Source organism: Eurytemora carolleeae, unplaced genomic scaffold (genome assembly GCF_000591075.1).
Source record: "Eurytemora carolleeae unplaced genomic scaffold, Eaff_2.0 scaffold225, whole genome shotgun sequence".
Lineage (NCBI taxonomy): Eukaryota > Metazoa > Arthropoda > Copepoda > Calanoida > Temoridae > Eurytemora > Eurytemora carolleeae.
In genome coordinates, this window is record NW_019396157.1 from 34,511 (window position 1) to 55,167 (window position 20,657).

General features: G+C 30.9%; 1 protein-coding gene across 1 annotated transcript in view; it reads right to left on the bottom strand.

Moving 5' to 3' along the window:
- Positions 1-18,650: 18,650 nt before the first annotated feature.
- LOC111696696 (uncharacterized) overlaps positions 18,651-20,657 on the bottom strand; it is a 38,021-nt gene continuing 36,014 nt past the window's right edge. Inside the window, exons 55-56 of the mRNA XM_023466396.1 lie at positions 20,396-20,450; positions 18,651-19,850 (exon numbers count right to left, since the gene is read on the bottom strand). Coding sequence (XP_023322164.1) covers positions 19,801-19,850; positions 20,396-20,450 — 105 coding nt within the window. The 3' untranslated portion in view covers positions 18,651-19,800. The remainder of the gene's footprint in view (positions 19,851-20,395; positions 20,451-20,657) is intronic.

The window sequence follows — 20,657 nt, forward strand, 5'->3', positions numbered from 1 at the left end:
AACTATTTTGCAACGACTGCTATGAGTAAGGGATGTTAAAATAGGCAAATTGGGTAATTAAACCAACTTGAAAAGCATTTCTTTGTACCTTTATTTCAATTAATCAGATCTTAAATCAAAATATTATGTAACTCATCTACATATATACGTGTTAAAATTAATTCGAAATATAAGGAAGACGATTTTTCCGACTCAAATTGCCGTAGCCTTTTCTCTAGATGTTTGTGTACTCAAGATCCATTTCCTCCTCATGTAGTGCCCACATGTCGAATCCCCGCTCACCCCAGCTCCCTCCCGGTATTCAGTCAGGTTTAGAGAGTAGAGCCGGTAACAGCTCCAACACAGGGAGCCTCTTGACTCCTTTATGATGATGACGCAGATACTCAGATAGCAGCAGACGCTCTTACCCGAAGGGTTCCCAGTTCATCATGCATTCCAGAGACAACATAATCGCTCATAGCCAGCATGACAAGCCGCGATCTCTGCCTACAAGGTTGGATAAGTCCTGTTGTTCAAGATCCTGTTGATCTGCTTCACCAACATGAAGATCTACATCACTCCCATGAAGTACCCACAACATTCATCATTAATTCCTTTGTTAATTTCTAAATCAACCAATTTTAACTCCGCCTTAAATGCAAATATTTCAAAACACTTTCGTTTTAAATAAATGTTAGAAATATCCATTTTAGATCTCTTTATTTTATTATAGTGACTTTTCAAGTCAACAATACGGGTTTACACTGCACAGCAAATTTGAATGTTTTAATATTATATAAAAAATTTGGTTACATTTCGCAAAAATGGCTTTTCAAAATTTAGAAATGGGCACTTTTCAAAATTTAGAGATGGACACTTTTGACGTTTTTATCAATTTGTTTGTTCATCTTTAATCAAGTGTCCATTTCATTTGATATCTTTTGGCTTGCTCAGTTGCAATTTACTTTTGAAAGCTCAATCTGAGTCCGAATTTAATAAATTTGAGTCGCATCTAAAATCGGCCAAAAACCGGTTACATTTTAACGCCGGCTTAGAAATTTAATTTAAATTTAAGTGGAACCATCTATATTTGAGCTGCGTCTTAAATCTAAGCCACAGCTTAAATTCTTTAATTTCGGCCTCTGGAATAATTGAGTTTGCTTGATTTCACTTAACTGTCCATTTTGTTTGTTAATTTTACTAAACAACAGTATCATTAACTTAATGTTTTGTTCATTCACAAAAGTTATGTTGTTAACATTACATAACAGTTAGATTTTTACAAACACTTCCTCTATAATTATGATGCATTTAATTGCAATAATTAGAATTGTAAAGAAACAAGTTTTACTTATCCACAGATCTTGTTTTTTACACTTCTATAGACAGAATATCTAACATGAGACAGAGTAAAAAAAAATCAAAAGTGAGATTAGCCTCGTCTTCATCAAAACAAAGGAATTGACTCTTTGCAACAAACTCTGATTTTCTAATCCCTATATCTTTGGATTCCAAAGTCGTAAACCTTTGAAATTTCAAACTATGATTTTTGTTAGATCAAAAAATATAAGTTTGAAATATCAAAGGTTTACGACATTGGGTTCCAAAGATATCTGGATTAGAAAATCAGAGTTTGTGGCAAAGAGTCAATTCCTTTTTTTTCACAAAACTATTACACAGCTAGAGGTCTAAACCGTTAGTGAAAAGTTGCATTTATTTTCTTTGACGTGTTGTTACGTCTTGGCTTTTGATTTTACTGCACTTCCTTCGTTGTATGTTTTTGTAGCCCTAGATATGTACAATTTATAACTCTAAAGTTCTTGCTTCTAGTTTTAGTTTTGAAGTCTTAATTGACAAAATTCTCATTGACTTTTGCGCGAGAACGTTAATGCATTATTTTAGAATTTTTTTTAATATTTGAAAAACATTAAACTCAACTGTGACCGATTGTATAATTAAAACACATGGTTTTGATGTTTGATAGTTCCTGAGCCCAAAACTTAAGACAGGGTATCCTTATGAAAACTAGTTCTGGAACCTGGGTTTCACGGAAGAAGTTAGGCAGTTTTGTCGATATGAATATTTTATTTCTGAAATATTATTTTATTAATTTTTTTTCATATTCTCCATTTTTTTCGAATCTCATAAATCAAAATCTACACAAATATTAAGACCCCAAAAAGTTTTGTTCAACGATACTCTTTTGAATTTCAGGCTCTGTTGAAAGCAATTCAAACCGGCGTACAGATCCCTGACCTTGGTCTAATTAAAGATACAGAGTTACCCACCAAGGATGAGACTGTAAAGACGACCTGAAACTCTTTAAACTTGATGATTGCAAGTTTTCTGCCTTGTATATAATTTTTAAATGGCTTATTCAATAATTAGGAAAAGAAAGAAAGAAGTTTACAGTTGCTGGGAATGATTAACTAATATAAGGAAACAGACAATCAAATTCCTTACAGTCGTCTCTTAACTCTCATCCTTTGTGGTTAACCCTGTAATAATATTAGAGAGCTTTTTAACAAAGTAAATTATGAATTAGAACAAGCCTCTGATTGGTTTAACTGTAACAAACTGATACTTAATGTTTCTAAAACTAAATTTCTAGTTTTTGGTCCAAATAACAAAAAGATTAATTTGTCGTTATCAACAGAAAGAATAGGAGATGACTGCCCAACTAAATCTTTTAAATTTGTAGGGGTGAATAATGACGAAAATCTTTCTTGGAATACCCATATAAACAAAGTTAAGAGTAAAATCAGTCTTGCCTCATTGCAAATATCAAGATTAAACAACATTTTTCCAACTAAAACCTTGGTAAACCTTTATAATGGGTTGTTTAGACCTCATATTGAGTTTGGTTTATTAGCCTGGGGAGGTGTTCAACCATCAAAACTTAAAGGGTTAATTAATTGCCAGAAAAAATGTATACGAAATATCAACAAAAGCAAATACAATTCCCACACTAATCCAATATTTAAGAAATTAAATATCCTGAAGTTTAACGATTTGTTTGACCTGAACTGCAAGTTGTTTATGCATTCTTTTGTTCACAATAAACTTCCCTCCTGCTTTGAAAGCATGTTTAAAAAGTTCAATTCTCTGAGAACAAATAACATTGCTTTACAGATTTGCAAAAAATCGTCCCTGCGCAATCTTCCATCCTTCATCTTCCTAGTAAATGGAATTCCTTAGCCCAAGATCTGAAAGCTTTAAAAAATAGAAATTCTCTGAAAAATCATCTAAGTGCCAAATATTTGAATTCATATAAGAATATTTCGTGTAACAATATTCTGTGTCCTGATTGCCAAAATGGGTAAATTATTGTTCTGTGACTGCTGCTCCAGACTCATACTGTAATTTAATAAATATTTTTATTGCCGTAGTTCCCCTGCACTCAGGGAATCGCTAACCATTCTTCACAACTATCTTGCTCTCATCGCTTCACGAAAGAATCAGCCCAAAAAAATATTTTATCAATGGGCTAACTCAAACAGTCTCTAGACTCTGTTAGTCCTCAAACTAGAGAACGACTATATATTTGTACATAAATACTGTAACAGATTTTAATTTTTCGACAACTTATATATATACATTGACCATAAAATGTTATGTAACAATTAATCTAGTTTGAAATATATTTAATATTATTATTATTAAGTAGAACTAGACAGAGGGAACGGGAGGGGGAGGGGGTCACTGAGACGTTTCTGGACTGCTCAGAAACCATGATGTTGGGCACAGTGATCCTCACACGCAATAATCGGTGAGAATTTTGCTTATTACTTCTTAATAACTAAACTTTAAAGTTATAAAACGTACATGTCTGGCCTTCTAAAAGCATTCGGGAATTAGTCAAAAGTTAAGGCGTGGCGACACTTTAAAGGTGGCTTATTCAAGGCGTGGCGACACTTTAAAGGTGGCTCAGTCTTGAAAATTGATGCAACTTTTCATCTTAGTGATGGGACATATCCTAAATAAGTTATTTTGATCAATATATGACCAAAAAATATGTGCAGTGACCTCTTTAGTTTCATCCTGTCATGGAAACAAAATGGCTTATACAAAAGTTTAAGCCCTTAAGCTGAATTCCATAAATATGCTGTCAAAACAAATGAAATCAATTCAAAGAAATAATATCTAATTTTTTAATCCATGGTAAAAATAGAATTAAAAATGATGAGAGCTTTATAAAAAATGAATGAAAAATGCTTATTTGAACAACAAAACCTCAAAAACTAAATTAAGGGAGAAGAGATTGTGTGTGAGGGGGTTACACTATAATTTAATAGTTCTAGAGTAAGGATCAGTGGGCCACAAAAGGGAAAAATAGAAAATAAGGTCAAGGGGGTAGGTACCCTCCTCATACTCTGGCCATCATCCTGTATATTGAAATCTCTAATTTCGGAAGTGTACAGTGTACAATGTATGACAAAATTACAATTGAAACTTTTGTTTACTGCTCCTTCCCTTACTTTTGTTGGCAATGATTAATATTTAAAATTCTGTGATGGTGATGGACCAAACCTCTGTAGAGTAAAAGAGTAGATGAAAATATTTCGGTCTGGGTTGACCCTCGTCAGCTCTTGAGATTGTTTCTGTCACAAAGATTAAAATGATTAATATGTTGCCATTAATTAATAACAACGAATAAGACTATATAGACGACTGTACGCAATTTATACTGTCTGTTTTTTATATTCACAATTTCCTGCAACTTTAAATTTGTTTCTTTCATTTCTTACCATTAACTAGCCGTTTAAAGACTTATTGAAGCTATCGAAGACATAAAAGTTTCAACTGGGCTTTACAATCTTATCCGTTGTGGGTGACCCCGTAAATAAATATTACAATGTTTCATTAAAGTGAATTTAATTAGGATTTTTTAGCCCCTTTAATCTTTTAGAATAACTGAAATGTGGCTCAGTATATAGTTTTTAATTTTAGAACCGATCCTTCCATTTGGTGTAAAACATTGCCGAATATTTGAAAATCTTTCTGTTAACTTTAGCTAACCAATATTGCTTAAGAAACAAAAAAATTATTAATATATCTGAACCCCTGAGATGTTTCTTCTGGGTTTTCTGAAATCCAAGGTGCATACGTAGTTCTATACAACTCTATGAAGAGAAACCGTAAAAAAAGATTGGTTTCAGAAATCCCGGTCCCATGATTCATATAAGAACAGCTTTTATGAACCTAGGAAAATAGAAATAGGCGTTTTTTTGCATGGCATCAAATTGGGGCCTCGTTAAGAAATAATTTGAAAAAAACATTATGGTAGCCTAAATAAGTATTCATTACTATGAAGTCGAAGCATTGTTAATTTGTTTTCTCTCTGCATTATGGATTTGAATAGAATAATAAAAATGATTAATTGTTTAAAGGGATATACTATAAGCTCAAAAACTAAGTGATGAAAAATGGAAAGTACAGAGTATATTGTGAACAATTACAGCCCCGGTAACTTGTTAGATACTCGAAATAATTTGATAGATAAATAATAGAAATAGGCGTTTTTTTGCATGGCATCAAATTGGGGCCTCGTTAAGAAATAATTTGAAAAAAACATTATGGTAGCCTAAATAAGTATTCATTATTATGAAGTCGAAGCATTGTTAATTTGTTTTCTCTCTGCATTATGGATTTGAATAGAATAATAAAAATGATTAATTGTTTAATTACAGCCCCGGTAACTTGTTAGATACTCGAAATAATTTGATAGATAAATAAACAAAAACTGTACCACCCCCTAAGTTAATGGTTTTGACATAAAAATTACCAAATTCGATTAATAAAATTCCAGGGGTTTAGCGCACACTCACTTGATTATCCTCCTTGAAAAAAATATCGTAGTGCGTACCTGTATTTAAAAGGAAAGAAGGTAGAAAAAGTAAAGGAGGAAGAAAGAGTAAAGGAGGAAGAAAGAGTAAAGGAGGAAGAAAGAGTAAAGAAGAAAGAAAGAGTAAAGAAGGAAGAAAGAGTAAAGAATGAAGAAAGAGTAAAGACGGAAGAAAGAGTAAAGAAGGAAGAAAGAGTAAAGAAGGAAGAAAGAGTAAAGAAGGAAGATAGAGTAAAGAAGGAAGAAAGAGTAAAGATGGAAAAAAGAGTAAAGGAGGAAGAAAGAGTAAAGAAGGTAGAAAGAGGAAAGAAGGAAGAATGAGTAAAGGAGGAAGAAAGAGTAAAGAAGGAAGAAAGAGTAACGAAGGGTGAAAGAGTAAAGAAGGAAGAAAGAGTAAAGAAGGTAGAAAGAGGAAAGAAGGAAGAATGAAAAAGAAGGAGGAAAGAAGAAAGAATGAAAAAGAAGGAGGAACGAAGAAAAAAGGAAAAAGGAAAAAAGAAGGAGAAAGAAGAAAGTATGAAAAAAGAAGAAGAAATGAAGAAAGAATGAAAAGGAAAAAAAGAAGTATAAAATAAGAATGAATGAAAGAGGAAACGACGAGGTGGTAAAGAGTAAAGAAGGAAAAAGTAAAGAGGTAAAAAGGAAAAATGGGTGAGGAAGGAAGGAAGGAAGGAAGTAAACGGAAGAACGAAAGAAAGATGAAAGATGTATGTTGAGGGAGGGAGGGGGGTAATGAGATGAGGAAATAGGAGGGGGATTTAAATTTTATTTGAAAAAGCTTGCAGCCCTAACTGTTTGGCGTACACTTTATCAGGATTTCCTCAAATTTGAATATTTGGTTTTTGAGGTTGGTGTATTCTTGCGTTCAAAGTCAACAGATAGGTTTTAAAAATTAAACACAGTTTTGCGCCAAATGAAAGCATTAAAAGCCAAAATGTTACTTAAACGACCCCTTCTAAAATTAAAAACTATATGATTAAGTAATTTTAAGAGATTGCTGCAGGGGCATCAAAACGCTAATCCCTGTTTTTTTTGGTCACGCTGTTTTAAAACATTTTACACATAGAATCCTGAGGAGTTCTAAAGGAATTAAGTCTTTGCCAATTCAAATTTTCTAATCCCTATATCTTTGCAACCTGATGGTGTTAACCATTGATATTTTATTATTTGATCTAACAGAATTTATAGTTTAAATTATATAAGGTCTATATAGACAATGGGTTACAAAGATATAGGAATTAGAAAATCAGTTTTTGATTCTAATTCCTCTGAGAGTAAATGACATTCCTTACGTATTTTTTAATGAGGGGGGGGGAGTGATTCTTTAAAGAGAATATACAACCCTAAAAAAAATCTATATTTTTAGAAAGAAATATAAACATATCGAATATCTAAACTTAAATATGTTTTTTTACTATAGTTTTAGTATTTTTATTTCGAATTGACATCATTTATGAATGAACCTCAAAAAAGGGAATAGCTCGGAACATTAGTGGACCTGTAAATTCATTAAATATTTATTTTAATTTGGTGGTTTGATGAAGAAACTTCTAGAGGGACTAGGGGACCTTCATGAATGAGCCGGCCTACACTTTAACTTAATAATAAATGAAGAGCTCTAAACATCACTGTGGACATATTTGTTCATTATTTATTTATTATAATTGGAGGTTTATGAAGAAACTTCCAAATGAATTGTATATAATTAGGGGTAAATGCGCCATAAACAGGAGTCTTATTTGATTCATTTTTATTTTGACAAATCAAGAAATATAGATTGACCAGGAACCGCCATATCTTATGCGTAAAATATGTGTACTGCAGTGGGAGGAGATCAAAACAAAGAATCCAGGGACAAAATATCATTCATGCATGGAAGGGGGAAATAGCAATTTTTGGGCAAAGGTAAAAATCAGGTTTGGTAGGTAAAAAATGATCTGAAAAAAAAAATTTCCTTTCAAAAAGTAGTTAAATTTTTTATTTCAAATTTGACCTTATTAAAATTTCTTTTTAACAAAAACTACAGATATATGTTAAACATTTATAGTTATATGCATCATACAAGTGTTTGGCAACTCTCACCGCAAATCCCGTGAGGTGGTAATACCATAAAACTAAATTAGAGGAGGAGGGGTGGGGGAGAATAAGGATGAAGGAAGACTTATTATTGTCTTCTGGAGACTACTCAGGACTTCAGAGAGTATTACAGAACTTCACAGAGGTTATTATAATATTATATAATATTATATAATTATAATATTTAGCACTTGAATTACGAAAACAGCGGACTACTAGGGGATATGTGGACTTTGAATAAAATAAGAGCAATTTAAGGGCCAGGGGGGGCATATAGATATGTCTCATTATAATTCTTACATTAAAATGTATATATGAACCCAAAAAAGAAACTGTTGAGTTTCATTCAACCAAGTTGGTATAGAATACCTTGCATTCTGCTTAATATCCGGCTCAGAGAGTAGAAATTAAATGTCTGAAAATTAAAATTAGCTAATTTCACGATTTCGCACAACTGTCTTTTTTAACTTTAATACTTTGTTTTAGCTTAAATACAAACGAATAGGCTTTTCTGCTTCTCCCAATGTTGACAAAACTGCACATTGTATGCAGCTAGTATATTTATTTTATTAGTTTCAATCCTATCATTCTTTACTAGAAAATTCTTTAATATTAAGATTCCTTGAAAATCCATTTTACAATGAAGAGATTTCTGGAAATCCAATAAATAATGAAGAGATTCTTGGAAATCCAATAAATAATGAAGAGATTCTTGGAAGTCCATTAAATTGTTAGATTCCTGAGAACCCATTAAAGTACTTGATTCATGGAAAGGTTCAATGTTTAATGGTTGCCACGTTTTTAATAATTACTTTATAATAAAGTGTCAATATTTACGCAGCAATAGTTTTTAACATTTTAAAAGTAAGTTTTTATTGAAGTTTGAAATTCTTATTTTTACTTTTCAACTTCAACAATCTTTGTTTTAAAAGTTGCCAAAAGTTGATGTTTTTTTGTGGTTATTTGGGCCTGCGAGTTAAAAAAAAGCTAAAAATATGTTACAAACATACAATAAATAATATTTACGAACAATTTGCTTTGAATTTTTCTGAATAGTGATTTGCTTTATGAACCTTTAGATCTGAAAGTTGTAGAAATTAATCTAAAAGGTGTAGAAATTGATCTAAAAGGTGTAGAAATTGATCTAAAAGCTGTAGAAATTGATCTAAAAGATACAAAAGATGTATAAATTGAAATGAAAGATATATATATCTATCTAAAAGATGTAAAAATTGATCCAAAACAACCGGGAAGTTGATCTAACAATTTTGGAATTTGATCTGAAATTTTTTTTATGCAACTAGATAAAGTTTTTTCTATGAAGTTTGAAAAATCCAGATTTTTAGTTTTGTTTCAAGTGTTGACTTTCAGCTAAAAAAGAACCATTGAAGAAATCTTCTAGTATTCTAGTATTCTAGTATTCTAGTATTCTAGTATTCTAGTATTCTAGTATTCTAGTATTCTAGTATTCTAGTATTCTANCAAAATACCAAACAACTAAACAACAGAACTGAACTGGTTCAAACTAGTTTCTCTGTAAAGTATTTCTAAATACTGATCCAAATTACCAGACCTCTAAACAACAGACCTGAACTGGTTTCAACTAGTTTTTCTGTAAAGTATTTCTAAATACTGATCCAAAATACCAGACCACTAAACAATATGCCTGAACTGGTTGCAACTAGTTTTCTTCAAAGTATTTCTAAATACTGATCCAAATTACCAGACCACCAAACAACATGCCTGAACTGGTTGCAACTAGTTTTTCTTCAAAGTATTTCTAAATACTGATACAAAATACCAGACCACTAAACAACAGACCCGGAATATCAATTTTGAAAGAAAACGTAGAGAATAAACAAATCCGGAAGTTTAAAGATTGTTGAAACCTTCATCTTTACCGATACTACGTTTCCATCAGTATTGTGTCCGACAAAATTATTAAAAACAGTGATAATAAATAAAGAGCAGTGAAAAAGGTGTTATTTTATGTGTTATTTTTCTGTTTTTACACTTTTTTAGTTAATCTTAAAAAACATGTCAACTAATGTGAGAAAATTTCGTTTTCTTATTTATATTTGACACTTGTGGCGTCGTGTATAATGATACATTTCTCTGTTACCACCTATTGTACCTGATGATCTATTTGCCCTCAAATGATGAGAGTTCTTAGACGATTGTACGGTTTTTTTTAGTCCGTTTTCTTGCATTTAGGGTTTCTTGAGGCATTAAACCGGATTATTTCTGCAGCTTCATCAAAATACTTAACTTTTGTGGGTAACCCTTCTTGCTTCTTAGAGAAATGTTCATTATTCTTATTATTTAGAAGATATATTTTTTTTTAAATTAAGTTTTAGATCAAATTCCACACTTTTCTGAAAATAGTGTGAATTGGTCAAAAAAATCAGAGCAGAGTCCACGTAGGTCAAATTATTTAGGACCATTAGATCAAAAGAGTTTTTGATTAAATTCCATAGCACCCCTTTTTTTGATTCATTGGTCTGAACTAATTTGAGCCTGTTTTCCATTAATATAGCAACAAGGTATACACCATGCAATAATAAAAAATAAGCATTCATTCGAAGACAATGATACTTTCTAATTACACTTTACAGTCTATATATCATGGAAATAAGAGTCAACCTATTCTATTATTTCGTTATCAGAGTCAACCTATTCTATTATTTCGTTATCAAAGTCAACCTATTCTATTATTTTGTGGTTTTCTGAGTGGGTTTTTAAGTATTTGATTTTTATCATTCCTCTACACGTTTTCCTACATTAGAAATGCGCAAGTCACTTTTATAGGGAAACCACAACCGAAAATCATCAGTTTTTATAATTATCTACGTTGATTTCTAATTCTTACTTGATCGGACAACGGTTTGAAAGGTACTTTCTCAAGTCGGACAATGCCGTTTTAGCATCGAGGGTATTCAAGTTGTAGAAAAAAGGATTTAGATTGAAATTCATACTCTGAATTTAAAAACAAACAAAATAAACACAGTTTCGTTTATATGTACTCTTATAAGTTTGAGACTCTGTCCAGTTCCGAGAATCGACAATGTTCCATTAATATCAATAATTAATCAAAAGTCATCTATATACACTTGAAGGCCAAGCAATAACATTAAATCAAAACCATCAAAAGACTCTTAGAATATTGCTTAAAGGGACTGTATGCGAAATAGCCAGTGACCCTCCAAAAATGGCTAGGCCCGATTTACAGCTCTGCGTAATCAATTGTTTATTTTTTTAAGCTGATAATTGTGGGTTCTACACATAAGTGACTTATTATTTCTACTGACGGAAAATAGATAAGAATTAAACACTTTTAAACCTAGAAAAACGCAAATATCTTGCACATTATGGACTTAATAAATGCTTTAATGGTAATGTTTTGAATTTGTCATTGCCATCTTTGCGTGGAGGGTTATTTGAAATTACGCCTACAGTTCCGTCACATGGTCACATGATTTGAATATCCAAGCTGGGCCAACCTTTGCAGTCCTTCTTTGGACTGTACCGGCAGAGGAGTGATCCGTGAAAAAAACATTTCCTGAGGGAACTAAAGAAAGGAAGAAACAAATGATTAAAATGATTAAAAAACTCTAGTTTTTATAAATCTACTGAAGTATATAAACCTAAAATTGAAACTGTAATATCTTAAAAATCTGTTTAAAACGCGATTATTCCATTTTCTTTGTCTGGCGGATTAGCAAAGCCGGCAAACACATACAACTCTTTTTTAGTCAATTACTTTTTAGTGGATTTCAATAATATTGAGTTCAATCCATGTCGGGAGGGGGGGGGGGGGGAGTTGATATTCCTCTTAACAGGTGAAAACTTTCAGATCTAAAACATGGGGTAATGGTAAATATTACATAAATATAAGTATAATTTTGTCAATGCAAAATTCAAAATTACTGGAATTCATTCTAAAAATTACAATTTTTTTTGCATTTCTTCCCATACAAATTGTATCCTTACGTCTGTAAACGGGATTCAAAGAGTCCGTTTCGCCACGTGACCTTTTAAATTTCTGTCTTGTCAAGAATGAATTAGATGTGTGTGTTTGAGATTTTGAAAACATTTTGTGAATCGCGCATTTCTACTGCAGGAAAACATAAAGGAATTATCGAAGTAAAACACTTTAAAACACATAGAGAAAAGACAATACCAGCTTCCCCATTGTTGATTAAATTCAGGTTTCAAGGATATCTTTTCTTAAAACTAAAATTTCGTATTAGATTTCCAGAAAGTTAAAAGCACAAGTGTTTTAGATCCAAGAATATACAATGAACCAAAAATAAGGCGACAACAAAAATTGGGCGCTCAGTTTTCAAATATTGTACAAATACATATATTGTAAAATATCACTTTTATTTACAGAATTACCAAAGTTTTACCAATTTGAAAAAAACCAGGTTATATTGAATTTTCTTACAATTTTTTAATTTCTGAAGGCGAAAAACTCATTCAAAACCGAGTTTATTTAACTTGTACTTTCTTTAGTTGCAGGGTGTGACGAGTTCGGAGAATCGGATGTGACATAAATCATATAACGACAACGTTGATCAATGATAGGTATAAGTATAGCGTAATTTATTGTTCACACACATGAAATAAATATCTACAGTATGATTTTTAGTATATGTGACAAATGAGAAGCATGGCTGTGCAAAACGAATCAGTTATGGATCTAAAATTGTTCAAATATGTAGATCAGAACATTTTTATACAAACACCAACAAATTAAGATTTTAGAATTAATTATGTGCCATCTTATCCTCCGTCGGTGATTTTTTCTTAGCGGATTTGTATAACTTCACAAAGCTGTATAAGGTTTTTAATTTAGCGTTTTCCAAATATTCGTTTGTAGTTTTTATGCAACCAAACAAGTTTAGCGTAAACCCAAAAAATAGATAAATTACAAAATCACAAAAAAGTAACTTCCACAAAAAATTAGACTCTTCTTATTTCGAAATTAATGAGCATCTAAACCTCTTGGGCGATATGACCATTTGTACCCTAGATTGGTCTATTCAAGGTTATAATGCAAGGAAAGTTAATGGCAGTTGTGTATACTTTGCGTACATATATATTGAAACCAATGTTCTTTTATTATCCAAGGAGGTTAAAAGCATTAAATTTTGATAATTATGATATTTCACATAATAGTTTCCTATGACCAGAATATTTCATTGATTTCTTATGTGAAAGATGGATCCCATGTCCAGACTTCGACATCCGTCTTGTGTTTACATTACCTCCCAGAGACAGTGCACTGCAGTACAAAAGATGCGTACACCTCTGAAATAACTTTCCTTGAATTAGAACCTTGGGTCTATTATTCAACAATTTAAAACTTCATTTTCTTTTTTATTTAAGACAAATATACCAACAAAAAAAGTATGAAAGAGAAAAGGCGAAAAAATCATGTTTAAAATTGGTCAAATTTTGATCGAAAGTCGCAGCTTGAAAGGACAAGATCGTTCCTAAAATATTCGTTCAGTTTTATAATTTATTATTGTCTAAGAATTTTACTGTTTGTTAATTTTTAGGTCGTTAACGACAGGGGCGTATCCAGCTTTTAAAAAAGGGGGGGTCAAAGTCTGAATAATATTGAGTATAGCGAAGGGGGTGCAGGGGGCGTATTCTTTAAATTTTTTAAAAGAAATAAGCATTAAAAGTGAGTATTTTAAGTGCTCAAAACAGAAAATTACTCTTACAGTATGTAAAAATATTTCTACCTTAGAGCGGCACTTACAGTTTTTTCACTCAAATAAATTACTCTAAAAAAATATATTTCCATTTCCATTGGCATTATAAAATTTCTAATTACGATTTTACATATTGTTAAAGATTAAGATATTAACTGCAAAAGGTTCAGGGTGTTTTTTTCATGTGTCTAATTAAGTTACAAGTTACCCCAAAGGATGCGATTTCAAGATTGTAGAGTTTTAATCTGTTCTTAACTCCTATTCTTTGTGGTTATTCCTGTAGGTTTAAATAAAGCGATGGGCAATTGCTAGATTCGTTTTACAGAAACTTTTTATACTTTTGGACTAATAAAGATTTACGGGTTCAACGATTTGAAATTGTCCTCTAGGCATAAGTTTTCGTTCTTTAATATTTAACAGAAAGGCGTGTTTTCTCGTAAATAGTAAATTCGTTCTGCGCTCGTTTATGTGCCCCACATTTTTAAGGATGTCTGGGACGTACCCCCAAATTTTTCAGGGATGGGAAAACCCCCCCCCCCACTTTTTCAGGGATGGACCCTACCCCCAACTTTTTTGGGGATGGGATGTACCCCCCAACTTTTTCATGAATGGGACGTACTCCCCAACTTTTTAGGGATGGGACGTACCCCCCAACTTTTTAAGGAATGGGACGTATCCCCTTTTTCAGGGATGGGCCATGCCCCTAACTTTTTCAGGGATGGGACGTATCCCACTTTTTCAGGGATGGGCCATACCCTCATCTTTTTAAGGATGGGCCTTACCCCCAATGGGTATGGAACGTTTATATATTCCTTTAAATGGATCAAAAAGTAATAATATTTGTTTAAATTTTTTCATTCTACACTTAAAATTCAATTTAAATGATTCTTCTTCTTTTCATTCATCAGTGTATACTGTATAGTGTACACCCATCGATTCTTTGATAGTTTTTCTTTTAAATCTAACTTTTCATCCACAGACATTTTACAGTATTTGATTTTTAATCTTTTGATACATTTACGTTTTTAGTTTTATTTTCACATGTCTTTGTTATTAGCTTATGTTACGACAAGAGGTTTCAACCGGAATTCCGTTTTGCATGGAATTACTCTGATTAAAAGAGCTTGCAGTTGCCGCAAGTAAAATCCACTGGCGTTGGAAACCCTACTATAGTTACGAAATAAAGAAAATACTTTAGATCCAACTTCGCTAATATATAGTTCTTGTTTGATTACAATAATAAAAACACAGAATTTCACAGACTTCAGTTTCTCAGACTTCCAAAACAAACTTAACTATATCATACAGTCATACCCAGAAAACTGTGGAATAGGAAGACGACATTATAGCATTTCTGATGTGCATTTTATGTTGCTTAAAGCAAATACCGTCAATTTAAAGTTATTAAATTACTTATTTAGTAAAATGGGTCTGTTTACATTGCATAATTGCTGTGCCTCATGTTCTTTGCGCTATTAAAGTCATTACTTGAGTTTAAAAGGCGACTTCCTGTTTTCTTGTTTTCACTTTAATTTATATAAACCTACTCCATTTTTCCCAAACCTTTATTTTATCATATTTTATATCGTATTTAACATTTTCGGATTTGTCTCTAATTGGATAATGAGATAGATAGAAATATAGATGATACTGCCATGCAATTTCTATTGGTTTAGAATAGACAACAAGCACATGGCTGAACCCTGATTGGATCAGGTGCTAATGGAGTCGGAGTGGCCATTGGTCATTTTACACGTTCACACACTAGTGCTATGAGATATCGAACAGGAAATAGATTATTCCACGATGGGTCTGCATCATATCAAGTTCAATGCTTAATACAGAGGTTCACGACACTTTTGTGTTCCAAGTCCAACTAAGCGTTGATCCCAATGTTACGCAAATCTAAAAAACCTTTTTCCTCTTTGATGTTCCACGTGGTGGTCATATCCTGCAGGGATATTTTTATCTCAGAGAACAAGCATTTATCCTCAAATATATAAAACCAATATTGGATATCGAGATCATCGTTAAAGATTAACGATACGTTCAACTCAAAATTTCCTACCTCTGAACATGGAGAAAAAAAGTCAAAAAACAAAATAAAATTTAAAGATCTATAATATATTCAAGTAATTTTTTTAAAAATCAGATCATAAAAAATTGGACTTTTTTTAATTTGGGTTAACTAGCTCACATTGAAACTAAAAGTATTTATTCTTCATTATTTTTATTATACAACTTTTAATTAGGCAAAAGGTCCGTATTACTACATACTAAATAATGAAATAGATTTTTAACTCAACCTAAACAAAGTACTAAGAAAGAGCTGTAAAAGGTTGCCTGCTACTTCTAAATTATTTAAGAAAATTATAGTTTCAAAATAATGGTTTGTCTGACCAGGGCTCAAGTAAGCTAATTAAAAAGTACTTCATCAAAAAATTACAAAATGTATATATTTTCTAATGTCTAGACCTTAAATTATAATTATCAACCCAAAACACGGTATTTCATGAAAATAACAAACCAAATTCTGCCACTCTCCATCTAAAGCATTTATAATCTTAATTCTAGACATTAATTCAAACTATAGCCGGTCTGCAAGTACTAAAATTAATAGTTTGTTAGGCTTTTGACTTTTTAATTTGAAAAATAAAATACGAAATTTTAGTCATCAAAAACGTTAACAGTAAGACACATACAAATGTAGAAAAAAATGGCATTTAAAAACTCTTAAGTGTAATATATGCTGTTTTTATGTTGCCTTAAACTCAATAGGTATTTGTAAACTGCAAAACTTCTGTGGTTCTCGCTCATTACCCCTTTTTAGAATTAAAACTTAAGTTCAACAATTGTCTTTTTTATTCCACGGTTTTTAAGTTTTATTTTTCTTCATAACATAAGAAAAAATAAACAACAGTTTAAGATTTATTTTCATAAAATTAATTACAGATGGTAAACTATTAAGTTTATCTTAGATATCTACACATTTATTATGTACATGAACTTTAATAAATATTTAACAAAATATATCTTTAGCATGAAATAATGAAAATATAATCACAATTTACAATGTAGTCTGGACCCGTCTAACCATGACAGGTGGTTTGACTGGTTGACCCAAAAATTAATTCTCAAGAAAGTGGATTTTTGGAAGAACACAAATAATGATATAATTGACATATACAATGCAGAAATAATGTAGAATTAACATATAAAACAATACAGAGTTCTGAATATAAATATAATTAGATTAATATAATAAAGAGGATGGTGAAGAAAGTAAAGATAAGTTTTCATTACAAAATTATAAAAAAAAACTATTAATGTTCTCTGAATTCAATTTTTCTAATTTTTGCAATCTGTTTATATATCAAAGTTTTAAATATCAAAGGTTTACATCATCATCAAAATACAGGTCTTAAAGAACTAGAGTCCTGGCACTGTAAGGTTTTATTTTTACACAACATATTTAAAGAAAAATAAAACTTTAAACATGTAGGACTTTTGGTTTTTGGAACAGTTCCAAAGTTCTGTTACCGTGGGGGTGTATTTTTTTCTTAAATCTCAGAGAATCAAAAACCTGGGACAGTCCCGGGACTTTGGGACTTTCCCAGTAGCTCAGGAAATCCCCGGGAGGGTAGGACTTTCAAAGAAGCCTAGGACAGTCCAAAAACCCGGAGTCCCGACACCATAGGGGATTATTTTTTTCTCAGAGACCCAAAAGTCACAATTTAAAGTGTTTTTTTACACTTGCTGTTGGCCTCTGGAAATAATAAATTTTGATTTTAAGATTTAGAAAAATGCAATTTTCTTTTCTTTCTAATTTTCTACTAAATTTAAAATATAAATGGTTTTTTGATGCAAAAAATGATTTTTTAATACCTCAACGGTTTTTATAAGAGATGTTACTCAAAGATACCGAAACACACTAGAAGGGATATTTTTTAAATATGCGAGTAATTTAGAACTGTCCAATCCTGGATGTGATGTGAAAATCAAACAAGTGTGCTCAACTAGGATGTACTGTACATTGTGGTAAATTTAAGCCATTTGACAAAATGGTAATAGACAAAACTGATTCTTTGGTATATTTGCAATATTTCTCAATCTAAACAAGGTTGTTTAGCCATTTTAACAATATTTCTACAATTTCGAATATAGAAAATATTTCAAATTTGTTCGTGCTTATTGAGAAATGGAATATTGATAAAGAATAATTATGGTTTGATTGACATTTAATGGGTTTCCAGGAGTATCATTTATTATTGATTGATAGTATATAGCTGATTCAAATGAGTCTTTCTATGACGTTTTTCTAAATACTGATACAAAATACCAATCCACTAAACAACAGACCAGAACTATTTCCAACTAGTTTTTCTTCAAAGTATTTCTAAATACTGATACAAAATACCAGACCACTAAACAACAGACCTGAACTGGTTCAAACTAGTTTTTCTTCAAAGTATTTCTAAATACTGATACAAAATACCAGAACACTGAACATGCCTGAACTGGTTCAAACTAGTTTTTCTATAAAGTATTTCTAACTACTGAAATGTTTGCATTAAAAAAGTCTATTTTTTATTTACAATTTTATTTGTCAAAGCTAATTATTGCAAAGAAGGCAAAAGCATTAGTTTTTATTTTACATAGAGTGAATCCCAGATATATGAATACATAGACCGTCATAAACTTCTTTATAATTCTAAAGCAACTTCTTTTCATTTTTAATTCAATGAATAACCCTGAAATATGAATGCAATTGATTCATTTTTAAGTGGCATTTGATCTTAAATATGTAATACGACATTATAACAAACTCTTGCTATGTAGTCATATATCTGGGATTTATTGTATCAAAACATTTTCCAGTAAAATCCGAATATCTTATTTTTATCTATTTTCAAAAAAATTTAGATAAATTTTTTTTTATTTCTTTGGGAAAAACGAGAACATACTCTTTATTTTGTTTTTATTCTTCAAAAAGGGGTGTGTATTCGTTGTTTAAATTTAATTTCAATTTCTTGAATCTTTAAAGATTTAAAAAGTTGAAATTCAATTTAAACCAAGATTACTGAAGAAAATATAAAATCAACGATTCACAAAATAATTCTGTTAACCTGAAAATAGAAATTAAAGGGGAATTCTATGCAATAGTTTATCAGACAAAATGAGGTAATGGTTTTGTTACTTAAAAGAATAATTATTGTATTATGTTCATTATCTTTTTAAAAGAACTGTAATCGCTATAATTTTAAGTGATCCTTCATGCAACAATCGCAATGCCCGAATCGCAAAGGTACTCTTAAAGACTTTGTATGATCAATGTATGAACTAGATACTAAAAACTGATAATTTTTAATTATGGTTTCGCTACAACAGTGACTGCGCATTTTTACATTAGGAAAACATTCAGGAATTATTAGAATTAAACACTTATAAACCTGCAAGAACGACAATGTTCTTTTACATTATCTCATCTTGTAAAGGTTTCAAGGGTACCAATGTGAATCAGAAGGGTCACTTGAAAATTATCATTTCTGAAGCAAAACAGTTCATAAACATTTCTCAAAACTGACAAGTTAAATTTTGTTCTCTGGGTTCCTTGCCAATTTATGCAAAATTGACTTGAACCCAGTTCTTGACAGAGATTCGTACATTTTAATACAAATAATTGTTTTAGTGGATCTAAGTAAAATTTTAGTTAAATACTATTAAAATACTATAAACAAATACCTGGATTATCCTGATTTTATAAGATCGTAATTATTTTTTTCATGCATTCATTAAAATACCATAATAATCTTGTTTTGTACAAGATATATATTTATACAGTGAGAAGAGGAAACTATGAATTAAACGCCAGCTTTGTTCTTCTTTTAATTAAGAAATGTCCATGACAATTTTGTAATTTGCAATTATTGCAACTAATGTATTTATAAATAAATTTTATCTGTAAAATTTTTAATCAATAGAAAAAAGAAGAGGACAAGTATTACAATGTTTTCTGGTTATCACTGTATTTATTGGAACTATTGTGAAATATTTCATAATTATTAATAATCAAAATTATTAATAACCTTTGAAATATATCTTTATGAGCTATAAAGGTTTCTGCTTTCCTCAATGAAAGATTTCAATAAAAATTCATAATTTTTTTGATAAAAAAATTCAAATATACTTACTTGTTGTTGTACAATCAAAGCACTCTGTTGTTGTTGCTGAAAAAAAACAAAAAAAATAACAAATTATGAAATGCGTTAAAATACAGTCGTCGTCATATATATCAATACAATGAAGACGACATTATATTCCAATTTTGGTTTCTACCAACAACTAAGCTTTCAAACTGGAATCAAAGAGAAGCTGTCAATTAACAGACTCGTTAAATATTTACTTGTAAACTAGTAAGTTAAAAAATCTTATTAGAAATCAAAACTTATTGGTATAAACGCCGCCGACCACTATCTATATATAAATTTGGCTTGTCTGTCTGTTTGTTTGTATCCAATAAACGTCAAAACGACTGAACTGATTGGGCCCACATTTTTTGTGGGACATCACATGACCACAGGGGAGGTTAACGAATGATAAAAATAAAAAATAAATGTATTTAAAGGTTATTAATTTTGTAAAAAAAATTTAGATTCTTGAAAATCCGCGAAATTTTTCTTCTTTGTTTTAAAATGTAAACAAAAAGAACATAATATAAATAGAAGATGGGCGTGAAGCGCCCTAAAAGCCTAGTAGTAAAATAAACACTTACGCCAAACACATTGATATTGACTCCAATCATCAGGAGCATCAAAAGCTCCATTTTCCTGGAAAAAAAATCCATTGAAAATATCAAAATAAAATATAAGGTCGAAAAATCCAACGAAAAGATAAGAAAGTAAAAGTACGTAAAAAGATTATGTTGAAAAATAAATGCAACAACATAGATTATTTGTATTTGCATCCTCCGCAACATTTTGGTAGAAAATATCAGACAAAAGGAGCAGGTGGAAAAATTACACTAGAAGATGATT